At 38.0% G+C, this 23,256-nt stretch overlaps 3 protein-coding genes across 9 annotated transcripts; 1 reads left to right on the top strand and 2 right to left on the bottom strand.

Annotated features, from left to right (window-relative positions):
- The first annotated feature begins 523 nt into the window (after positions 1–523).
- LOC147567348 (auxin response factor 2B-like) lies at positions 524–7,738 on the top strand. 6 transcript variants are annotated; one of them, XR_015230741.1, is made up of 17 exons: positions 698–1,363; positions 1,461–1,573; positions 1,757–1,852; positions 1,952–2,008; positions 2,126–2,281; positions 2,355–2,439; positions 2,648–2,738; positions 2,816–2,980; positions 3,089–3,208; positions 3,336–3,411; positions 3,493–3,661; positions 3,787–4,721; positions 4,825–5,015; positions 5,183–5,373; positions 5,653–5,709; positions 6,200–6,409; positions 7,134–7,738. XR_015230741.1 is itself a non-coding variant. In XM_086653972.1 (15 exons), exons 1-14 carry the CDS (start codon positions 1,210–1,212, stop codon positions 5,349–5,351), a joined length of 2,577 nt encoding a protein of 858 aa, XP_086510098.1. In that variant the 5' UTR covers positions 524–1,209; the 3' UTR covers positions 5,352–5,373; positions 5,653–5,978. The 6 variants fall into 6 exon arrangements, 1 of the variants encoding a protein (XP_086510098.1); XR_015230742.1 differs by having other exon boundaries at positions 7,139–7,738; XR_015230744.1 differs by lacking the exon at positions 7,134–7,738 and adding an exon at positions 5,481–5,542 and having other exon boundaries at positions 6,200–6,605.
- A 4,287-nt stretch (positions 7,739–12,025) lies between these two features.
- LOC147567349 (aspartokinase 2, chloroplastic-like) lies at positions 12,026–16,258 on the bottom strand. 2 transcript variants are annotated; one of them, XM_086653970.1, is made up of 14 exons: positions 16,106–16,258; positions 15,345–15,870; positions 15,183–15,265; positions 15,052–15,092; positions 14,782–14,936; positions 14,140–14,289; positions 13,930–14,025; positions 13,674–13,790; positions 13,403–13,522; positions 13,215–13,307; positions 13,017–13,133; positions 12,680–12,796; positions 12,374–12,436; positions 12,026–12,265 (listed from the first exon to the last, which is right to left on the bottom strand). In XM_086653970.1, the coding sequence occupies exons 2-14, from the start codon at positions 15,744–15,746 to the stop codon at positions 12,134–12,136; spliced, it is 1,686 nt and encodes a 561-aa protein (XP_086510096.1). In that variant the 5' UTR covers positions 15,747–15,870; positions 16,106–16,258; the 3' UTR covers positions 12,026–12,133. The 2 variants fall into 2 exon arrangements, with proteins under 2 accessions (XP_086510096.1, XP_086510095.1); XM_086653969.1 differs by having other exon boundaries at positions 12,026–12,268.
- A 116-nt stretch (positions 16,259–16,374) lies between these two features.
- Positions 16,375–17,421, bottom strand: LOC147567350 (uncharacterized). Its single transcript, XM_086657405.1, has 3 exons — positions 17,071–17,421; positions 16,732–16,975; positions 16,375–16,613 (listed from the first exon to the last, which is right to left on the bottom strand). The coding sequence occupies exons 1-3, from the start codon at positions 17,419–17,421 to the stop codon at positions 16,375–16,377; spliced, it is 834 nt and encodes a 277-aa protein (XP_086513531.1).
- Positions 17,422–23,256: the final 5,835 nt, after the last annotated feature.

Below are 23,256 nucleotides of genomic sequence, written 5' to 3' on the forward strand. Positions count from 1 at the left end.
ATTAATTTGTTTAGTGAGAGATAAGTTTGCTTTAGAGAGAGAAAGAGAGGGTTTTGGTGTTTTACTTTTTGTTGTAAATAACTACAACTCCAGACGGGGCTTGTTCTTGAACTTTGAATGAAGAAAAGTGTTGATTTGAGTTTTCTTTCTAGGTTGTTGTTCTTGACCATTTCCTCTTCTGCGTCGTAATAGGTGGCTTTCTCGAACCCATCTACCAGTTTCTTTAGACATTAATGGTTAAGAGAGAAGAAGATGATGGTTAAGAGGGAAGAAGATGGGTTTGGCTGTTTGGGTAGAAAATGAATTTTATATGGGCATTTTTGTCCTTCTTTACATGTGCAATTCGCACACATGAAATTTAATTCCGGCCATTCATGTGGGAGTATAAATCAAAAGTTTTAAAAAAACGGGGGTGCACTCCTAATATTGATATATGAGTGGGGGTCAATGTCAAAATCTCCCAAAGAAAAATAACCCAATTCTGAATGTCTTCAAATCTCTACACGTTTTAAAATCCTTGAGTGTCCAACGTCCACGTAAAATAATCTAAAGTCTAGGATATTTCTTGTTAGGCAGCTTGCCCGTTACTCCCACGACAACCAATTCCCAAAAAAACAGAACAACTTTCCGTCTTCTCGGTTACTAAAAGGAAACGGCCGTTGTTTACCCTTTCATCAATTCAATCGCATTCATTTTTGTCTGGTTTCGGCTGAACCGGTAGTCAGTTATGAAATATGTCAGATATTTTTGTTAGAAGAGTAACCGGTAATTCAGGTAGCCTGTATCACTACGGTTCAAACTTAACTAGGGTTGAAATGATTGCTCTGACTCCAGGTTAAGGTCTTAGCAGGTCATCCAGACGACTGACTGTATGGAGCTCATTGCGAGGTGGACCTCTTCGTTCAGATAGTTGCAGAATAGAGAGAGAGAGAGTTATAGAGATAGAAAGTTAGAGAGAGAACGAGGATGAATAATAGATCGAAGGAATTCATACCTCGTGATAAATCTTTAGCAGAAAACAAGAAATGGTTGAGTTATCTAGTTATTAGGGTTTCAGAAGAAGCGTTGTGGTTGAAGAATTTTAGTCAAGCTAGGGTTTCTAAGCAGTTTGTGTTTGCTGTTTAGTTTTTCTTCAAGTTATTAGGGTTTTGGATTTTAGACAAGTGGAAGAGTTGGATAAGATAGATCTGTTCTGAAATTACATTATTAATGGCTTCTGAAGGTTCTAATAAAGTTAATTGTAGTAACAGCCGTGGAGAGAGTTTGAGTTCTGGTTGTAGTGAACGTAACGACGGCGGAATGGCAAAAAATGGAGTTCCAGAAACACCGAGAAGTCGTTTGAATTTTCCGGTCACCGGAGAAGGTTAGAAAAGTTCTTATTTTTCTAATTAGGCTTAGATTTAGTCGTATTTGAAAGATCTGGTGTTGATTTCTAGGGTTTTTGTGACATTGATGTGCAGGTTTAGAAGATACTCTTTATACGGAGCTTTGGCATGCTTGTGCTGGTCCTTTGGTGACGGTGCCGCGGAAAGGAGAGAGAGTTTTCTATTTTCCTCAAGGACATATTGAGCAGGTACCTTTATATGAATTTCAGAGTTCATAATCAGAATGTTTAGTTTTCTTCCATTTTTGTTGTATTTTGAGAGAAATATTAGGTTTCCTTGAGTCTAATTTTGGTATTTCTGTTACTGATATCTTTTAATATGATGAAATTTGCTGTTAATTGAGCTAAATCCATGTATTGATCACGATCTAGGTTGAAGCATCAACAAATCAGGCTGCTGGTGAGCAATTGCCTGTATGTGATCTTCCATGGAAGATTCTCTGCCGTGTAATCAATGTTGAACTGAAGGTATAAATTTTTTCCCCTTTTAGAACTAATAGAAGGTCTCTCGGTGAAATCAATCAACTACTTAAGTTCTTGAAGTTATTGGTTGAATTATCTTTGTAGGCTGAACCAGATACCGATGAGGTTTTCGCACAATTAACTCTGCTTCCGGAAACAAATGTATGACCCATGTCTCTTCCTTTCCCCCTTAAGAGTTTTACAACTTGTAATTTGATTTTAGTGAAAAACAAAATGCAGGAATTAAATCATTGACATGCGTAATTTTTTTTCTAACAGCAAGATGAAAACTCGGTGGAGAAGGAACCTGGTCCAGCCCCGGTTCATCGCCCTCATGTACATTCATTTTGCAAGACTTTGACAGCATCGGATACAAGCACCCATGGCGGCTTCTCAGTTTTGCGACGACATGCAGATGAATGCTTACCGCCACTGGTTGGTTCCTTTCTCACTTTTTCTTTTCTTTGTCTTAAAATTTGTACCTCATTGTGTTTTCTTGTTTTTGTAGGAGATGTGGAGGCAACCTCCAACCCAGGAATTGATCGCCAAGGATTTGCATGGGACTGAGTGGAGGTTTCGCCATATCTTTCGAGGTGAGAGAAGTTCATGTTCTGGAATTAATGTCTTCGTTTGATACCGAAGTGGCTGATAACTGTAGTCAATAGCTATGATATTTCATCTTTGAGCAACAAGTAAAACACCAAACTTGAACTATACCCATTTTCATGGCCCTTGGATTGACAAAACACCTAACTTATGTTAACAATGTAATTCAAATACTGTCCATTGCTTAAAATGCAGGTCAACCAAGAAGGCATCTTCTTCAGAGTGGATGGAGTGTCTTTGTGAGCTCCAAAAGGCTAGTCGCAGGGGATGCGTTCATTTTTCTTAGGTTTGTCATCTTATTCATTTTTCTTATGTGAGAAATTCTCGTTTACAAGTGTTTGGGCTAATTTTTGGTTTATAAAGAGGTGAAAACGGGGAACTTCGTGTTGGAGTAAGACGGGCTATGAGGCAGCAAAGTAATGTTCCATCTTCAGTTATTTCGAGTCACAGCATGCACCTCGGTGTCCTTGCATCTGCATGGCATGCTGTTACAACTGGCACCATGTTCAATGTCTACTACAAACCTCGGTATGCAGCTCTTATTCTTAGTGAAGAAAGCAAAAGAAATTCTGCAAATCTACTTATGTTGTTGGAATGCTAATCATATCTGATAATTATTGAATTATCATTTTACAGTACCAGCCCTGCTGAGTTTATTGTTCCTTTTGATCAATACATGGAGTCACTTAAAATTAACCATTCTATTGGGGTTCGATTCAAAATGAGGTTTGAAGGTGAAGAAGCTCCAGAGCAGAGGTATAACTTCTGCACCCTTGGTTTTGGAGTCATTACTGCAACTCTTAATTCTCAGGGTATATGCACACACACACACACACACACCTAATTTTCTCTCATTTCTGAAATATTTCTGTCTTCGTGACAGGTTTACAGGTACTATAGTTGGCATTGGCGATCTAGATCCCAACAGGTGGCCTTCGTCGAAGTGGAGATGTCTCCAGGTACTTTCACTTGGTAACTGCGTCATATCATTCTTCTACATATGAGATGTTTTTTTTCTAATGCTTTTGTGGCTTGCTTAGGTGCGGTGGGATGAAAACTCATCCATTCCTCGCCCAGAAAGAGTTTCTCCTTGGAAAATAGAACCTGCTTTGGCTCCTGGACTGAGTACGACTCCAACCTCAAGGCCAAAAAGACCACGTTCAAATATGGTGCCTTCGTCTCCTAATTCCTCTGTTCTTACCAAGGAAGGTACGAAAGCAAGATATTCTTTTTGTACATCATCGAGTTCTCAGTTCGGCCTACTCTGTTTTATCGTAATTAATTTTAGTGTGTTCGCTCTTAAATACTCTAAAAATTTCTATTTATGTGCTTAGGTTCATCTAAAGTCACTGCAGAGCCTCCATCCGTAAGAGGCTTTTCAAGGGTCTTGCAAGGTCAAGAAACACCGACCTTGAGAGGCACCTTTGCTGAAAATTACGAGCCTGATAATGCCCAAAAGCCTGGTATATGGCCTCGATCTACCGATGGAGAAAAGGCAGACATGGTTTCTAAAGAGAAAATGTCTGGATCTAGTAATTGGGCACTGCTAGTTAGAAATGAGCGCACGTATCCTGATCTGCTATCTGGCCTTCGTTCCTCAAATGGTTCCTGTCATGGGGTCCCCTTGCCCTTAGTTGATAACATAAGTCCATCAAGGAAGCAGAAAGACAATGAAGAGAGATTCAACTTGCTTGCAGGTTCATGGTCCCAGGTTCCTTCAAGCCCTTTCGCGAACATGATTGATTCTAGCATGAGGGTTCCTTCCCAACCTGGCGAAATATCTTATCAACAACCAGGGACAGACAGATATGTGGGGTACCCTGTGATGCAGTCTCTCAGGGCTGACCAGCATCCTGGGAACTGGTTGATGCCTCTTGTTGAACCATCTCGATCAGGGACTTTGCACTATCCTAGAGGAGTAAGGCCACAATTATCTCTGTTGAATCAGCAAGAAACCGAAAAATCCAAAGGCGAAGGGAACTGCAAGATCTTTGGGATACCGCTTAACAGCAATCCTATGGTCTCGGAACCAGTTGTGTCACAAATGAACTTGCCACAGAGGTCTGAAGCTACTGTCCACCCAGTTCTCCACAACCCTCAAAATTTGGAGTCAGATCAACAATCTGAGCAATCAAAGGGTTCTAGGTCAGCTGATGGTGGTGCTATAGGAGGTAATAATGAACAGGAGAAATCCATTCCAGATTGTCAACAGTGTTTGGGGGATGTTCAGAGCAGACCTCAGGGTGGTTCAACTCGGAGTTGCACAAAGGTGTTACCTTTATTCATTATCGTATCCCTTGTTTACATTAATTTGTATTACTAGCTCTCTTTTCAGACCATCCGGACAAGTTCTTATTAGTTGTTTGTTTCAGGTTCACAAGCAGGGAATTGCTCTTGGGAGGTCAGTCGATCTCACCAGGTTCAAGACTTATGATGAACTGATAGCGGAGTTGGATAAGATGTTCGAGTTCAGTGGTGAATTATTGGCTCCAAACAGAAGTTGGATGGTGGTATATACTGATGATGAGGGTGACATGATGCTTGTTGGGGATGACCCGTGGAAGTAAGTCTCTTTCTCTCTCTAGTCTTTACCCCATGCTCGGGTATATTTTAAAGTTATCTCCTTCACTGGCAATTTTAGTTTTTTGTTCTCTTTAAAATATGAAGGGAGGAATCTCACATCGTCCTTGACTAAAAACATTTAGCCTTTTTATCTTGTTTTGGAAGCAGTGAGTTCTGTAGTATTGTTAGAAAGATCTTCATTTACACTAGAGAGGAGGTCCAGAGGATGAACAAGGATAGTACTCTAAACTCGAAGGTGGAGGAGAGCTCGGCCATTGGAGAAGAAAGAGATAGTTCTAAAGATCCAAAGTTTGTTGCTAGTTCTGAGAACAGCTAATGTGTTTTCTTTCTCGACAATGGTATGTTTCTTATGCCTATTTTCACTTAATTTTTGTATTATTGAATAACTTTTTCTAACAAGTCTCACTGTGATCCAAATAATTGTGTGCATGATTTTTCTAACAAGTCTCACGGTAATCCGGACGGCAACGTTGGGCTACCCTTCACGTAAGCAACCAACGTTGTGAGGTCTGTACATATAGACTTGTGGCGCAATAGGGTTAGAAAAACCTCTCTGGGTTTACAAATATTTATTCAATCCTAATGGAGAACTTACAAATTTATTTTAAACATGACAGGTTACGAGGAAGGGTCTTCTTGCAGAGATGGTCGTGTCTTGTCATTTTGGGCATGTAGTAAGTAAAATGTTGTGTATTATGAGTAAAAGGAAACACGTTTTGGATATGGTTGTGCTTCTTCCTCGTCACAATATTTTCTTCCTGTTTAATATTATATATATATAGTAATTTTACATGTAGAATAGGTGGTTGTAGGTAAGAGTGGACTCGGTCAACTCGTATGTACAGAGAGCTTTCTTTTTTTGTTTCGCTTGTAAACCCTCCTCGGGTGTTAAATTCAGTCGATACATATATATAGTATTTATATTTGATGGTTTTACCTCCCACCTTGGAAAGTTTGTGGTTTGAATACTGAACTGAGAACAACAAATTCGTCGGATAGTTCATACTTTGGTAGTTGACCCAACCTTTAGTAGCCAGTCTTGTTGGAGGGCTCAGCATCCAACTTGTCCAAGTCTGTCATTAATCCTTGACAAGTAGAAAGAACACTCCGTTCAATTTCTTGAGCTATAGTTGGAGTGATCTTCCACTTCTTTCCACTTTGTAGGGTTTCGCACTGGAGCTAGTCTGACAGACAACAAGAAGAGAGACTCAAATCCTTGGATCGTCTACTCCGGGAAAACAGACTAGAATCCTTTGGTCGTAGTCTGGAAGATTTAGCAGTAGTTGTGTTCTTGGACCGGAGGAGGTATGAGAGAGATGAATAACTCTTGTACCATTTGCAGGCCCCTTCAGAAGTTGTACTCCATATTGACAGGTAAAACAATGAAGATAATCCATTGACAGATGAATAACACATTCAAAAATGCAGTATACATTTTTGGTAGGGCTCGATACTTATTGTTACCACAGAACAACTCTCTCGCGAACCAACATGCAAACTCTAATCGTGTTAAACCAGACTGAAATAAATAGGTTGATGTTTGGAAGAAATAAGAAAAAATTTCAGGGAAGGAAGTTTTGGGTGGAAACAGAAGTTTTTAGTTTCCTCTAGACACTCCTCTAAACACTACTCGGTTTTAAAGTTTTTGTTTTCTTCTTCCTGTATCTTCCTTTCCACCAACTCTGGCGACCTCTCCATATTTTGTCAACCTCCACTGCTAACACCGGTGAACTCCACTACCAAACTAGCCATTTCTCTGTCTCTTAATCCGGTGAAGAGGAGAGTCCCTTTGCTGGAACCAGAGAGATGCAGGGAGAGAGAGAGAGAAGAGAGAGACAAAAAGAGAATAGCGAGGTAGAAAGAGAAGAGAGAGAGAGAGGAAAAAGTAGCCGGTTGTCGCCGACTAACTCCGGCAGGCGACATTCTTCTGGCGATTTCAAGGGTGTGGTCGGGGAACACCTTTTGAGTTCCCCACCTTTTTTCGGGGAATTTTCTTCGTTTCCTCAAAACACTCGCTCACGCAATTTTTTTTTTTTTTTTTTGAGATTCTCAAGTTTTTTTGTGTGTATCCAATGGATTGTCTTTCTTTACTTTGCAGTACAGTTATTTTTGTGAAGGAAAATTAGTTATTCTGAAAATACATGAAGGCTTGTAGGGGGGATTTTGGTCCGGAAATTCGCAACCCGCTTACGACCGTCCGAGTCCGAAGGGTCCGTGACTGTCTGATGCCTGAATCGGTTCGTACCTGCTCGACCGAAAGAGCTTAAGTAGACGAAAGCGAGCATAGGTCCTTACCCGGTGATCCGGTCGAGCCCACCAGACCAAACCCGTCCATACCCGTTCGTTTATCCTACCCGTTATACCCGTCTGCCTATGTGATTGATCTTAAGCCTTTAGATTTGTAGGGTTAGCTACCGTTAGATTTCAAGAGTAAAAATATATAATCCTAGAAATCACTTTTCTTAATCTTGTATTCGCCTCTCTAGTCTCTCTCTCCAAAATCTCAATATCTCATCAGTAACCCAAGAATCCACAATACACCGATTGTAATCCATGAGAAGAAAAATAGAACAATCATAATCCATGAGAAATCTCAATGATTATCTTTTAATTTTATATCCATTTACTTTTTGAGATTGTAAAGTGGGAGTTTAGGAAGTTGTATTAAGCTATTAAACAGTTTTAATTTCGATTTTTTTTTAATTTGTTGATTACTGACCGGTGCCCGACCGATCGATACCTGATTTGCCCGATCATCAAAACGGTCACGGACGGGCACTTTGTTGGAGAAAAATCCGAAATGTCCTCTCATTTTGTCCGGACGTCCGAGTAGACACTTAGGACTTATGCCCGTTCCGCCAGACAGGTCGAGTTAGTGTCCGTTTCTCGCCAATCCGTACCGATTCCCACCCCTTGTTTCTGTCGGTTCAAACTTAAATATTAATGAGTTAGACAATTACAGATATTCAAAAAGACACTATTTCTAGGGTGACTTCTTGTGATATCTCTACTTCACTACTTCTATATCATATTAGAGAATTAAATTGGGTTTTGCATCGGAACGAGAATTTTTTTCTTATGCGACACTTAAAGTTTCTAAGATTGAGTGTTGCATTAAAGATGTTCTAACCAATTCTTAGCGTTTAGAGGGTGGAATAAAAGTGGGTGAACAAAACTAAGTGTGGCAATAGATTTGATTGGCCAAAAGAGATTGATGGATGTAATTTTCCTAATTTGGGCCAAATAACATTTAGGTTGTGTTTGATATCATGGAAATAATTCCATGAAAATAAAAGAGTTCCATGGAAAGTCTTCCACGAAATTTATTCTATGGAAATAAGAGTTCTTTCGTTTGATAGTCATTTATTATTTCGTGGAATTACGAACTCTGTTATTTGGTTGACAACTAACTTCTCCGAATATAATATTCAATGAAGAGTTTTTATTTATTCCTTATGTAGTCAAAATGATTTTTTTTCTTTTAAGTTACCAAAATTACATTTTTGTCCTTATGTTGTCTAAATTACATTTTTACCCTTATGTCACTTTGATTTATGAGGGTAAAAATGTCATTTTGACAACATAAGGGTAAGATGTCAATTTGATATTCTAAAAGGGTAAAAATGTAAGTTTAGCTATATAAAACCAAAATGTCATTAACAACTTTGTAAACATGTCATTTGGTAAGAAGGGCAAAAATGTCATTTGCTCAATGTATAAGTAAAAGTTTATTTTGCTAAATTTTATTGGTAAAATGTCATTTAGAACATATATGAAGATAAATATTAGGTTTCAAATATTCGAATATATTAAAATATTTTTATTTAGATTTTTGACTTTCCACGGAAACTAATTCCTAGGGTGGAGCAAGGAATTAAAAGTGAGCTATTTCATGGAAATAGATTCCTTAAGGAATTAAAGCCATGGAATTATACTTCGTATCAAACAGTGGAAATACCTAATTCCATGGAAATTCTTTTATTTCTATGGAAATAGGAGATATCAAACACACCCTTAAAGAAACCACAACAGGGAAGCCTTTGACCTCTTAGGCCATGATTACCGCGCGCGCAAGAATATAATCTAATTACCAGGAAACATATTCTCGTAATGTGATTAATGAAATATGATTATTTTAATTTAATGGTATTTAGTTTGGTTAGGAATAAGAATGTGCTTCCCCACAGACTTCCGGTGTCTCGTTAATAGAAGAATTAGATGTAATTTTTGATGTATTTTTTTATCATATATTTGTTTAAACTACGATACATTGCAGACGGTAGTAAATCAAACAATTAACAGAAGGTCGATTGGTGGGCCACCAATAACTTGGGCTTTAGACCTCGCAATGGACGAAGTTCTTGGACTTGTAGACAAACAAAAACAAGTTAAACCGTGAAGTCTTGGGGACACCGGGATGGTGCCGGCCAAGAGAATTCCGACGGTCAAGTCAGCAAACTGTAAATAAAGTAAATATTAAATGGTGGAATGTTGAGGGTGTCACCGTGTTATATCATCGGAGGATGGCTCGACTCATAGAGTGGCCGGAGTTTCGTCTTTACGAGATTGTTTTTCAGGTTCATCCCCTAGAGCAGGTCGAGAGGTTGTCCCGATTAGAGATTCTGACAAATGGAGAAGTGGAATGGATTGGAGATTTTAGAAGAACTTCAACAGTACTGGAGTTCGAAGGTAGGTTATCGTCGTCTAGAGTACTGATCATATGATGATAAGTGGGAGAGAGAGAGAAGATTGTTCAGTGGGGTTTTAGCCAATATTCGATGCCCTTTGGAGTCTGTGTCTCCTTCTATTTATAGGCGACTGATGGACTCGTGGAGTCTATCAGATCCGAAATACTTGGGGTCGAGGGTGACTCTGAACTCTAAGGGAGACTTGTTCTAGCCGCTGATCAGTCGCCTAGAGTAACTTGGTTGTACGATTACGCCGCCTCGACTTTAGACTCTTCGTAGTCTAAGATCGCTAAAGCAATTTAAGGCGACGTGGGGTTTTCGAGCGACCTTGTCAATGGATACGTGGCGAGATCTCCGGAGTTGAGGTTGACTCGGTAACTGGCAAACTCGGTTGAGGGTGATCAAGGGGTGCTTGGAGTATTATTACTTTTAATGTGTTATTGTTCGTCTAGATGGACGTTCCCAAGGTCTTACAGTCGTTTAAACTTTTAATGGGTCGAATTCCACGTTGAAGAGTCAACTAGTAGGCGAGTGGGCTGGACCCAAGTGATATTTATTCGAAATAGGCTAGGCCCAGGCGACGTTTAGGCGAAGTGGGCCTAGTGCGATTTTTGGGCACTACACACCAACTTTATGATTTCAATACTTTTATGACTGCGATGCATCAAATCTAGTATATATTCTACTGCGACACGCCAATTTGAATAGTATTAAAAAATAAATATGAAAAAAAATAAATATAGTATGACCTGTAAAAATAACTTATAGTATGTAAAATAGGGTAAGTAATGTGTTATGTATACTCTATAAATGATTAATATAAATAAAAAATGTATGAGAATGAAGACCGTTTGAAAGAGTGTAGCTATACAAACACAAATTTGTGAGAAATAGAGAAATAAAGGAGAAAAAGATAAAAGAGAGATAGAAATGGAGAAAAGATGGGAAAGAAGATAGAGATAAAAGAGAGAGGGGGAAGAGATAGAGATAGACATATTTCAAGATATTTTAAGACATTTATAGACAAAATATCTCGTAGATATTTCAAGATATTTATCCATAGATAAAATGTCTTTATAGACATTAGAAGACATTGAGTTGGTAAAAGACATTTTCAACATTTGGCTCATGGATAAAATGTCTTATACACATTTCAAGTCATTTCGTCCATAGATAAAATGTCAATGGGACATTTCAAGATATTGAATCTGTAGACAAAATGTGTAGTTAATAGTATTATTATTATTGAATAACAATAGGTGGACATTTATTATTCTAATATTATCATTATTGTCTAATCATATGAAATAATATATTTGTACTAACATTTCAAAATTATATTTTTCGACTTTCGTAGGCATCCCTATATATCTGATGGACATTGATGGACTTTGATGGACATTTGATAAATATTTATTATTTTAATATTATTATTATTATTATTATTATTATTATTATTATTATTATTATTATTGTCTAATCATATGAAATAACTAATTTCTATTAATATTTCAAAATTATATTTTTTTTCTTACTTTTGTAGACATCTATGAAAATTGATAGACAAATGGTGGATATTTATCATTTAATATAATGTAATATTATAATAAATATAGTAATATAATACTAATATAATATTATAATAATACAATAATATTACATTATAATAATATAATAATAGTATAATATAGTAATATAATAATAATAATACAATTTGAGAAAGATGAAGAAGAGGGAAACAATTTGGGATAGATGTAAAAGAGAGAAAAAGAATTTGGGAAAGATGAAGAAGAGAGAGAAACAACTTGACTGATGTTAAGTAATTAAAATAAGGTTATTTCTGGGATATCCAAAAAGTGATTAACAATCTAATGGACGGTAACGGTCAAAGGAAGTCAACTGGGTAGTTTCGATAAATTAGGAGCCTACACAGGAAGCTGGTCATAAATCAGAAGCCTACGCGGGAAGCTGGTCATAAATTAGTGGGCTGGAATAACCCAAATTCAAATAAGTTTCCTTCTATTTCATCTCATATATCCATCTAACAAATCTTTAGATTATTTCATGATTTTATTTTTCATATAAGCACTGAAAAATTCCAACAACTGTGTGAGATATGTACATGTTTGCTAGAGTTTGAAGAGGGATGCCCAGCATAGGAAAACATTTCCTTTTAACAAAACAAAAGAAAATAGGGTTTTGTTATCACTTGCAATTAACAAGCTCCAGCTAAACATTGATTTCTCTCTAGGCTTTCTCAAATACTAACTTTTACTGCAACTAATTATAGAGCTTCCCATCATTTACTTGTCTGTAAAATCTTGGATATAAAACTTGACCAAATCACATGCTTTAAATGCATTATATATAAAGTTAGGATGTCCGAGTGACAGTATAAGGGAATACATAATCAGTTAATACCAACAATGTGATTCTCTACAGAATCAAGTTCTGATAGACGACCATTTTCAAAGAAGGTAGAATGAAGAGACTTCACGCATTGTTCTGCTTCACTGTCGTTTACTATCAGCGAGATGTTTACCTGCTTTATCACGATTACAAACCTCCAGTTTAGAGAGAGATAGAGAAAAAGAGAAAGATTACTCGATACACTGACAAATAAGAAGCAAATAGAATAAAAGATATGAACCTTTGACGCCCCTTGAGAGATCATCTGGACATTGACTCCATTGGTCCGAAATACGCTAAATACCTGTGTATAATCAGTTAATGAAATGCAACTGATGGACAACGACGACACAAGTCTCGTTCATATAACTAGTGAGATTGGAAACTTTGATTATTTCTTTAAGTTGAGAGTGGGTATTGGTTTTACTCAATAGTTATGTTACGAAGGCTTTTTGTGTGTTACTAAGATCTAGACTAACAAAGATTACAAAATACAAAGTCTATTCTGAGAAAACTATAGATGCAAAAGCAGATGACATAGAATCACCTTTTCGAGTATCAAAGAAGATCGTTGAACATTTCCAATTAGAGAGATGATGGATCTGTGTTGAAGAAGATTCACAACTGCAACTTTTTCAAGCTCCTCTACCACATGATCCAGTTCCTGCTCAAACATAAGTCCCATTCAGCTCAATGGAAAAAAATGATACCGTGGAATACGGGATTACGGGTTGAGAACTATGAAACTTTGCTCGTCAACATATAAAAATAATCAGAGATGCATGACATACAAGTTTCTGGAGAAGTATATATATGTTCAGGAAAATATTAGCACCTTCAAAATTTTCTAATTAGATTTTGAGGTATCGAGATTGTACACTTGCCTGCTGAATTAGCTCTCTGCTCCACAGTTTTGATGGATCTAAAGTTAATGAGATACTAACTTCACTAGTAGCGACAACATCAACAGAGATTCCCAAATCTTCGAAGATTGAAAAAACCTGGATAGAAAACAACATACAGATCATAGTCCTGTAGAAAAAGTGAGTTGAAATTCGCCAGCTTCATTGTTAATCTCTTACCTTTGCAAGGAAACCAAATTGACCAAGCATTCTGGTGCTCACAATATCCAACATGGTAACATTGCGCTTCAAAACTATGCTGGTCAACACAGCCTGTAATTGATTGAATTGATGAAATGGTCTTTCAGCCCTAATTTACTCCAAATCAACGATTCGAAGTCCTACCAGTCAAGTCTATGATTACTCACCTTACTCATATCTCTTGACTTGGTTATTAGAGTACCTGGTGCTTTAGGGTTGTAAGAATTCTTCACCCTAACTGGAATATCACCCTCTCTAGCTGGTCGCATGGATAGTGGATGCAAGACCTACACAAGCATAAACAGATGCTTGGCAAAACGTTACTAAAATAGGTTTTTCAACTAGTTGATGGACATTCATCTTATAAGAATCCACTAGTTCGGCTTTTCTAACATCTCCAAAATGGGAGAAGCTATATGAGCAAAAAATCAAATATACCTGAGCCCCAAAATAAGCAAGTTCAGCTGCTTCATCAAAAGTCAGATACGGTACAGGCTCTGCACGGGAATAGATATTTGGATCACATGTTAAAACACCATCAACATCCTTCCAAACCTGTTATAAGTTGGGGAGTAATGAGTAATATATTGCCATTAACTGAACAATCATATAAACAAGCGGGTGAGCAACTACGTCTAAGATCGTGTATGAAAAAATACTATCACCCTACATTTACTTGGAATTTGGAACTTACCTGAATTTCTCGCAAACCCAAGGCTTTGCCAATTGTTGTGGCTGTCAAATCACTTCCACCCCTTCCTAAGGTAGTTACTGCACAAGATTTCCATCCCTGTAATCAGATGATTCAGATATAAGCTCTGCTAATGAACTTCATATTGAGTTGAATGAACGAGAATAGTATCTTAACAGAAAAATACATGTAGGAGTTAGCCAATTTAAAAACCTTTCCAAGGAAGCCAGTAACTATAGGTATTGCAGGATCACTGATCCAATCACCATTCAACCTCTTCGCTACAGCAGGATAGGTTGCTTCTAAGATATCGGCATTCGTGAAGTCATCTGTGGTTATAAAACCAATTTCAAATGCGTCATACTGCAAAATAGTAAAAGGTTATGAGGTGGAAACACGAGCAATTTTATGATGTTGTACAACTCTATATGTCATGTTTGGCGCACAGAAAAAGAATTCATTTACTACGAATAACAACCTGTAATGTGATTCCGAGTAATTGCGATACGTTACTTTACTGTTTGGTTTGGTTTGGTCAGGAATAGGATTGGTGGAGATTGACTTTGTCCTTAGATTATTTGATTGACGATTCCAAGGGAAATGGAATCGCAAACCGACCCACCCCTCTCAGGAGTAATCCTATTCCGCTGGGAATGTGATTACTAATGCATTCCCGCGTACCAAACACCATCTTGGAATGAGATCCTGCTGATCGCATTCCATTCCCACACGCCAAACATGACCTTAAGGCACGAGATGAGAAAAGCTACATGGTAATTCGAAGAAAAAAAACAAAGGAAGATAATGTCTTTTTGGTTATATTATATCTAGTCATACAAATGGTAAATAACATACTTGGCGAGCTTTGGCACCAATTTTGTTCATATAAGCTGCAAAAATTCTTGTGGACATGCACTCTCCAAATGAAACTATGTAGTCTTTTGTACGAAGAGTAAGCTCCTTCATCATGGCAATACCCTTAAGAAGTTGCTCTAGATCTTCTAAGTGAGCTACAGATTAAGTACGAGAAAAAAACCCAAGAAGAATTCAATTAAGAAATGATAATAAAAAACAGGTAATATTAGCTACAAAAAGGAAACTGCAGTCTTAAGTGCGAGGCCTCACCAGAAATAACAGATCTCTCGATTCCGAGCTCATCACAGGTCCTAAATTACGTAAAAACATACAAGCTAAGAATCTTGTAAAACCCAAGTGAAAAGTCTACAGATCAAAAAGTTCAGAGAGGGGGTTCTTACTTAAAATGCAGGTCTTTTATGAATCTCAATTCATCAATTTCTGATGCACGAGAAACACCACACATAACAGCCTTTTCTCCAGCCTAATATACACACACACAAAAACTCATTATAATCTTTCAGCACTAAACTGATACAAAATCGAAAATATACTCCATCTACCTGAAGGAGATTATTAGTTGTCTTCCCCATTGCGGAAAGAACAATTACAGGTCTTTCTTCAGGAAATTTGAGAATTAGGTCAGCAACATCTCTCATTCTTTCGGCAGAAGCCACCGAAGAGCCTCCGAACTTCATTACACATGAAAGCTGTTCAAAGTTTTGGTCGACACTTCCGTTTGAGGTCTGATACGTTTCAGTCACGGATACTGATCTTATTTGACAACTCGTTTTCAAACCTCTCCTGCTAACAACACCTTTGATCTTCGTTGTTGCAAATCCAGAATTCCAAGAAATCGAAGATGAAAAATCAAGCCGAAATGATTTGATTGACAAGTAATTCCTACTGAATCGTTTAGAACATGGAGTTGTGACAACGCCATTGAAATGCAATGAAGTCGCCATCAAACGGTTGCGCTAAAGAAGCAATTTCACAGATCTAGTGATGTAGAATGTAATTTCAACAAATAGCTAGGGTTGATTAAAGGCAAAAAATAGACCAATAAAATCTCCAAGAGAGTTAAAAATTCTGCAAACAAGGGAAAAATGAGACAAAAGATCATCGTTAATAGCTCGATGAATACACAAAATGCAGAAAAATAACAGATTGAAATAGCAATAGATATTACATTTCTAAGTTCATCAAACAAAACTAAGAATTTTGATGAGAGTAAAACCTGATGAATGAGATTTTGTAACATGCAAGGGAACAAAAATTATGAGGAAAATGGAAAACAACATGATTTCTAGAGAGAGAAAGTTACCGGGAAAATTGTAGTTAGAGAGAGAGAGAGGGTCGTTAGAAGCAATCGTTTTCCTTCTCAGAACCTCGGTGGTTCTCTATCGCTGATCGGAAGGAAAACGAATGCGAGTATGTAGTTTGACGACGGAAATGTATAAATGGTTGAATTGAGACACTTAGGCCATGTTTGACGACGGAAATGTATAAATGTATAAAATTTGTTCATAAACCTAAATAGTACTTATTAATACCAAATCCAACGAAAAAATTAGATTGAATAATTTTTTATATCTAGGGCCTATTTTTTCTCAATAGCCTCAGAACCCAATATAGACGACATTTAGGTGGCAGTGCAAAGAAAAGAGCTGCTTTCGAAGAGTCACTATTGAGGATATCTGCTGCTTCTAACATTTGATCGTAATCCAATCCTTCGTGTAACTTGGATAACTCGGCTACCACTTTAGTTGCAGTTTCATTTTCTTGGTTATGAGTAAGAGCTACAACCATCTTATCCATATATTCCTTCGTTCCTTCAGCAATTTTTTTCAATCGAACTAGCAATGTTTCCCAAACTCGTTACGAATTCATTTGATTTTCGGAAACGTTTCCTCTTATTAGAGTTTGAGGTTTTTGTTGTTGGAGCTGGACTGGGGTTAGGGTTTTCTTCCCCGTTAGCAAATGATGCTTCAGAATCACATTCCCTATTGATTTCACCATCAAACCCATCAACACCATCAACGAAGGAATCATTTTCATTTGCATCAATTTGTTCCTCCTCGTCAGCTGGTGCTCCTGCATCCTTCCCGTTTGCCCTCTCTTTCAAAAATATATCTGCCAAAGCATCATAATGTGGGAATGGCTTACTTCTAAGTCCTTTGGCCGATGGATGAGTCTGAAAAAATAAATATTTAAGTGATAAATAAAGAACTCAACATACACAATAAATTCAATAAGAATACTAATAAGTCAGAAAGTAAATGGACTTACCTTAACCCATTCGTCAAAAATACTCTTTTCATATCTAATCATTTTGTCTTCATCACTCCATGTAAACCCGCTTGCGTTTGAAATAATATCTGAGATAGCTACTGTCTGTTTTTTTAATATTTTAATTCGTGATTCAATGTGAGGCACCCCTTTAATATTGCATCCTGGTAACTTTTCTTCCATCAATTTTTCTAGATGAGAAAGATATCCTGATCGGAAACCATTTTCCGCCTTCCAATGTCCACCAATAGCAATTTCTATCAGACACTCGACCAGTTTGTCATCTTCTTTAGGTAGCCATAAATGTTTTGTTGGTCTGGAGCGAGATTGTAGATCAATAGGAGGTGTCATCTGGATATATAAGAAACAAGTATATCACATATAATTAAATAAATAACCAACATCAATGAACAAACTTGCAATAAAAATAAGATTATTATAACTATATATTAATATTCGATGTAATTCGGAAAAGAAATAAACCAGTTTTTTATCTAATATGAAAATTAAGCATTTCTAGATGTTTGCCACTCATTGAACATTTTAGATGCTAATTCATCCCTCCATGTAGACCACTGTCCTGAAGAATCGATATGCGATATTGGATCACCATGTGGTTGTGTATAATTTAACATATGTCGGTCTAATGCTTCTTCTAATGGATCTACTGACATTTCTTGGCGAATGAGATTGTGCAAGAGACAACAAGCCATTATTATCCGCTTATGCGTCTTAACGGGATAAAATGAAGGACTTCTCAAGATAGCCCATCTAAGCTTTAGTAACCCAAAACATCTTTCTATCACATTCCGAGCACTTGACTGTTTCATGTTAAAAAACTCTGCAGCAGTGGTAGGTGTGTGTCCTTCTCGCCAATCATTTAAATGATAACGTTGACCTCTATATGGGGCAAGAAATCCTTCACTATTTGGATACCCAGCATCAACGAGATAGTAACAACCTAATAAAAGAAACTAGAAGTTATAATTTTTATTTAAGGTGAGACAAAATACACAAGAAAATAATCACTGAAATCACATGTTTATACCATGAGGAACTTTCAATCCGTTTCTCCTAAGTAAGGCGTCCCTTAGAACTCGGGAATCCGCTGCCGATCCCTCCCAACCAGCCAAAATGTAAATGAATTGCATATCTTGAGTACACACTCCTAATACATTGGTAGCAATATCACTCTTTCTTGTCCGATATCGAGGTTTGTCATTTTCTGGCACATTAATTCTTATGTATGTTCCGTCTAGAGCTCCCAAACAATTCTACATCAAAATTAATTTCTTATTCAATTAAGATGTATTTCTTACTTAATCTAACCTAAAAACCTTATTACTCAAAACATAGATAAGATGTATACCTCGAACCATTTCCATTTTGAATCAGTTGAATTCTCAGAGACAGCTTGAGGTTTTTTCAGCAAAACTGATTGCAATCGAATTACCCCATTTAACACGTTATTGAAACATCTACTAATTGTTTCTCCTGAACAAAAAAACCTTATTTTTATAGTTCTATTCTTCACATGGTGGGCAAGTATATGCAAAAATATCGCGACCATCTCCTCCACCGAAACCTCATTTGTGTCATTCACTTTACCAACAGTGCGCAACATTTTACACAAAATGGTAAAAGTTTTCCTATCCATCCGAAATTGTTCTCTGCATACTAAATCACTATCCCAAACCATTCTCTGCATGTTCTCTGTACGCAATTTATTTGTAAAAGTCGATGATGACTTTAATATGTAAGACCTATAATAGTGTTCGACTTGTGTGACGACCATTACGGACAATAACGTCAACATATTTAACAATAGCCTCAAATTATCTAAAATAATCAAGATTTTTCGTTTTCTTGAGGTGATTACACGAGCCATAACTGCATATGAATCACATGTCAATTAGTTAGATCTCTAACGCCCACTTCTTTTTTCAGAAAATCACTCCTTCTTTACTACCAAATTCCTAATTAATGTTTAGAAATATCATACTGTTTTGTCAACAAAAAAGAAAAGAAAAAGTATCATACTGTTTACAACTATCCTATTAATATTAGGTGAATCAATTTTTTTTTTTTTACTATCATGGTTAATGTTTACAACTACCCTACTACTATTAGGTGAAAATATACTATTTAGTGAAAAAATTGATAGTAGTATGTGAAATACTAAAGTGTCAACTAGCAGGCAAGTTACTCTCAACAAAAAAAGAAACTAGCAGGCAACTTGGTGGGTTTCAATAAGGGATGCCTAGGGAATCTAAATTTCTAGTTTATAATTTATAAATTCCCTCACCCTAGAGTTGTCAGGGAAAGAGGATGGGAACCTAGGTGTTATGTAGGTCTACCTTTTTTTTTGTTAAAAGTTATGTAGGTCTACCTAGTTTAATGATTGATCCTACATGTTGATATAAAAGAAAGTAGAGAGAGATTGAAGAGGCAACTGACCTTGATTGAGAGGGGGAGATGGATTACTCGTGAGATTGAAGAAGCAGCTAACCTTAACCGAGAGAGAGAGATGGATTACTCGTGAGATGTGTTATGTATTAAACCCTAGTTTAGTTGAGGTTTTATACCTTGCAATAATTATAAATTAGTAATTTTAATATTTTTTTTAAGGACATATATGTCCATAAATATTACCACAAGTGATTCCGGGGGAATGGGAATCACAAACCCACCCCCCCTCCGGGTTTGCTATTCCCCCTTTTAATGGGAATCATATTCCCTCGGGAATAGAATTCCTACGTCATTCCCGCACGCCAAACATGATATGGATTGTGATTCCCAGGAATCACATTCCAATCCCACACAAATCCCGCGCGCCAAACATGGCCTTAGGGGTGGGAATCGGTCTGGGTCGGGCCGGTCGGGTTCATGTTATTCATCGGGTCGGGCCGGTCGGGATTTGAAACTCTATGTCCAGTCGGGCTTTCGGGTTTAATCGGGCGGGTTATTTAAAAATTCCTAGTGTTCAAACCCCGTCCAAGTCCATCAAACTTTTTGGATTTCTCGGGTATCGGGCGGTCGAGTATCGAGTTTTCACCAGTTTCAAAATATCTCGGCCGAAATAACCAAAATATTTCTATTCCGATGGTACCGAAATTTCTATCGAAACTAAAATTTAATTAAGTTTCTCTTAACAATGTTGTGTCAAGGGCATTCCTCACTTGGACAACAACATATGTATATATATATATATATATATATATATATATATATATATATTATACACTTCAAATACTTTAAAAATATATCTATATATATATGTTATACATGCATACATAAATACATACAAGCAAGCATACATATAATGTGCATAGGTATTATCATATAAATGGATGACATTATTAAGCGGGTTATGTCAAGTAAAGATTATCGGGTGGGCTCGGGCGGGATGCCGGGTAGTGTGGACGGTAGAAAATCATACAATTAATAGATCGTCGATTTGTGGGCCACCGACAACTTGGACTTTAGACCTCGAGACGGACGAAGTTCCGGTTGGACCTGTAGACAGACAAAAATGAGCAGAAACCGTCAAGCCTTGGGGACACCGGGATGGTGTCTTGCCAAGGGCACTCCGACGGTCAAGTCAGCAAACTATAAGTGAAATAAATATAAGTCGATTGAATGCTGAGGGTGTCACCTTGTTGTATCGTTGGAGGATGGCTCGACTAGTAGAGTGGCCGGAGTTTCGAATCTACGGGATAGTTGGTCGGATTGGTCTCCTGGAGCAGGTCGGGAGGTCGTCCCGATCGGAGATTCTATGTATTGGAGAAGTGAGATGTAGCAGAGACTTTAGAAGGACTTCCAGAATGATGGAGCTTGAAAGGTATAATATTGTCGTCTAGAGTGATCCTCTAGAAGATTATCCTTCAGGTCTACAGGATAGTTGGTCGGATTAGTCTCCTGGAGCAGGTCGATAGGTCGTCTCGATCGGAGATTCTGTGTAATAGAAAAGTGAGATGTAGCAGAGACTTTAGAAGGACTTCCAAAGTGATGGAGCTTGAATGTATAATATTGTCATCTAGAGTGATCCTCTAGAAGATTATCTTTCAGGTCTACTGGAATTCGAGAGTCGATTATCGTCGTCTAGGGCACTGATCAAAGGATACTAAATGTTAGAGAGAAGAGTATTCAGTAATTTTCTAGTCGGTATTCCCTGCCTTTGGAGTCTGAGTCCCCTTCTATTCATAGGCGACTGATGAACTCGTGGAGTCTATCAGATCCGAAATAATTGGGGTCGAGGGTGACCCCAAACCCTAAGGGAGACTCGTTCTTTGCCGTCGATCTGTCGCCTTGAGTAACTCGATCGTACGATTATGCCGCCTCGACTTTAAACCCTTCGTAGTCTGAGATCGCCTAATGTTACTTAAGGCGTCCTGGGGTTTTAGAGCGACTTCGTCAAATGAGTACGTGGCGAGGTCTCCGGAGTTGAGATTGACTCGATAACCGGCAGGCTCGGTTGAGGGCGACCAAGGGGTACTTGGAGTATTGTTACTTTCGATGGGTCGTTCTTCTTATAGATGGACGTTCATAAGGGCTTAGAACTATTTGGTCCTCTAGCGGGTCGAATTCCACGTTGGAGTGTGTCCAACTAGTAGGCGAGTCGGTTGGACCCAAGTGATATTTATTCGAAGTAAGCTCAGTCCAGGCGACATTTAGACGAAGTGGGCTTAACACGATTTTTGACCATTACCACCCCAACAATATGTATCAGACCCACTGCAGATAAAGAATGAGGGGTAGGTCTAGCTGGGGGTGGAATTTTCGAAACACCCTTCTTCTTTTCGAAATTTAAAAAATGGTCATCGAAAATTCTCGGAAAAATCGAAAAATTTCTGAAAAATAATCTGACACGCCTCCCATCAGATTGTGTATTTTCCATAAATTTACAGAATTGCCACCGAAAAATTCCCGGAAAATGCGAAATTTTTAAAAAATAGTCTGACGTATTACAAATGGTTTAGTTGACTTAGTATTTGAATTTATGTTATGAATAATCCCTGAATATCAGGGTACTGACTTAGTCTTGGCTATAACCCACGTTGAAGCGACAGTAAACTTCTAGAAAGTTTTAGTTTTTCGTCGAAGTCTTATGTTCTTCGTCTGAAGTTTGAGGTTATAGCTCTAGTGTCCCTCTGGCTATTAGGGAGTTCAAGCTTGCATTTTAGGCATCATTTATCCCCCCAGCCTAAGTGTGGAAACATAGTTTTCTGGGCTTAGGCTGAATATCAGTCGGTTAGCTTTTGTGGATGGGTGAAGGTTGTGCTTCTCCTTCTTGTCCATGAGCTAATGCAGGCCTGCACACATAAAAATGATGGTCGATGGCAGCGCCATCAACCCTCCGACGCCGAAGTCAGTAATGTCCTACCAATAAACGAAAGGATAGAAGTAAGGGGTGAATACATTCAATACTTCCTGTTGCGCGTATGGAAGTTGAGACGAAGTTGCTTAACCTTGTATGGAGTCTAGGATTGTGCAAGACTCGAGAATGGTTTGGTTTGTTTCGTGCTTCCAGGGGGTCATTGGCAGTTCTTGTGCCACTGACTGGAGGTGGAGAATGTTTCACGCCTTTCGGTCTAGAAGTTGAATCAACTTTTCCAGACTGTTATCTTTCGAGTCGACTAAAGTTGGTGGATGATGGGGGTGTTTTTCCAGCCATGCTTGTCCCCCGGTCGTGTGTAGTCGCTCTGCGATTGGGTAAGAGGGGAGGTTGATGGTGGAATCATCGACCCTCCAGTACAAAAGTTACTAAGTAGAGTTTTTAAGACAGTGTAAACTTTTGAGGTAGAACTTTAGAAGGTTAGAGATACACCTCTGGCGAGACGTCTGTTTGTCTGGGTAAGATGCTCTAACCTACAAAAAATCGAGCTAGAGGATTCTCTCCGATGCTTAAGTCAGTAAGTTTATTCAAGATGAAATGTAATAAAAAAAATTTAGAATTTAAAAACAGTACAACTTTAGGTATTCACATTCCAACTCTTATTAATGTTGAGTCCATCTTCGACTCGTAGTTTGCCCACCTTGCCCTACTACTCAGCTGGCTCGATGCTCAAGTTGTACTCAGAAACTCTGGTGTGACAGGTTCATTCGGCAGTTCGCCTTGGTGGACCAAGTGGTTTCATGTCATCTCGGGTTTGAGGTCGCCTTGAGGTAGTGTACGGCTCTAAGTGT

The sequence above is a fragment of the Eschscholzia californica genome, unplaced genomic scaffold (assembly GCF_041429995.1).
Source record: "Eschscholzia californica isolate CP2 unplaced genomic scaffold, dmEscCali1.0.p SCAF_1, whole genome shotgun sequence".
NCBI lineage: Eukaryota > Viridiplantae > Streptophyta > Magnoliopsida > Ranunculales > Papaveraceae > Eschscholzia > Eschscholzia californica.

Excerpts from the sequence above, each read along its gene's own strand:
- LOC147567350 (XM_086657405.1), bottom strand. The coding sequence starts at position 17,421 with ATGACACCTCCTATTGATCTACAATCTCGCTCCAGACCAACAAAACAT. Across the intron at positions 16,976-17,070 it reads TTTTTGACGAATGGGTTAAG|ACTCATCCATCGGCCAAAGG; the intron begins GTAAGTCCATTT and ends TTATTTTTTCAG. Across the intron at positions 16,614-16,731 it reads GGAAGAAAACCCTAACCCCA|GAACGAAGGAATATATGGAT; the intron begins GTCCAGCTCCAA and ends AAATTGCTGAAG.
- LOC147567349 (XM_086653969.1), bottom strand. The coding sequence starts at position 15,746 with ATGGCGACTTCATTGCATTTCAATGGCGTTGTCACAACTCCATGTTCT. Across the intron at positions 15,266-15,344 it reads CAACTAATAATCTCCTTCAG|GCTGGAGAAAAGGCTGTTAT; the intron begins GTAGATGGAGTA and ends TGTGTATATTAG. Across the intron at positions 13,308-13,402 it reads AGTCAAGAGATATGAGTAAG|GCTGTGTTGACCAGCATAGT; the intron begins GTGAGTAATCAT and ends AATCAATTACAG.
- LOC147567348 (XM_086653972.1), top strand. The coding sequence starts at position 1,210 with ATGGCTTCTGAAGGTTCTAATAAAGTTAATTGTAGTAACAGCCGTGGA. Across the intron at positions 3,209-3,335 it reads GAAGAAGCTCCAGAGCAGAG|GTTTACAGGTACTATAGTTG; the intron begins GTATAACTTCTG and ends TCTTCGTGACAG. Across the intron at positions 5,016-5,182 it reads GTTGGGGATGACCCGTGGAA|TGAGTTCTGTAGTATTGTTA; the intron begins GTAAGTCTCTTT and ends TTTTGGAAGCAG.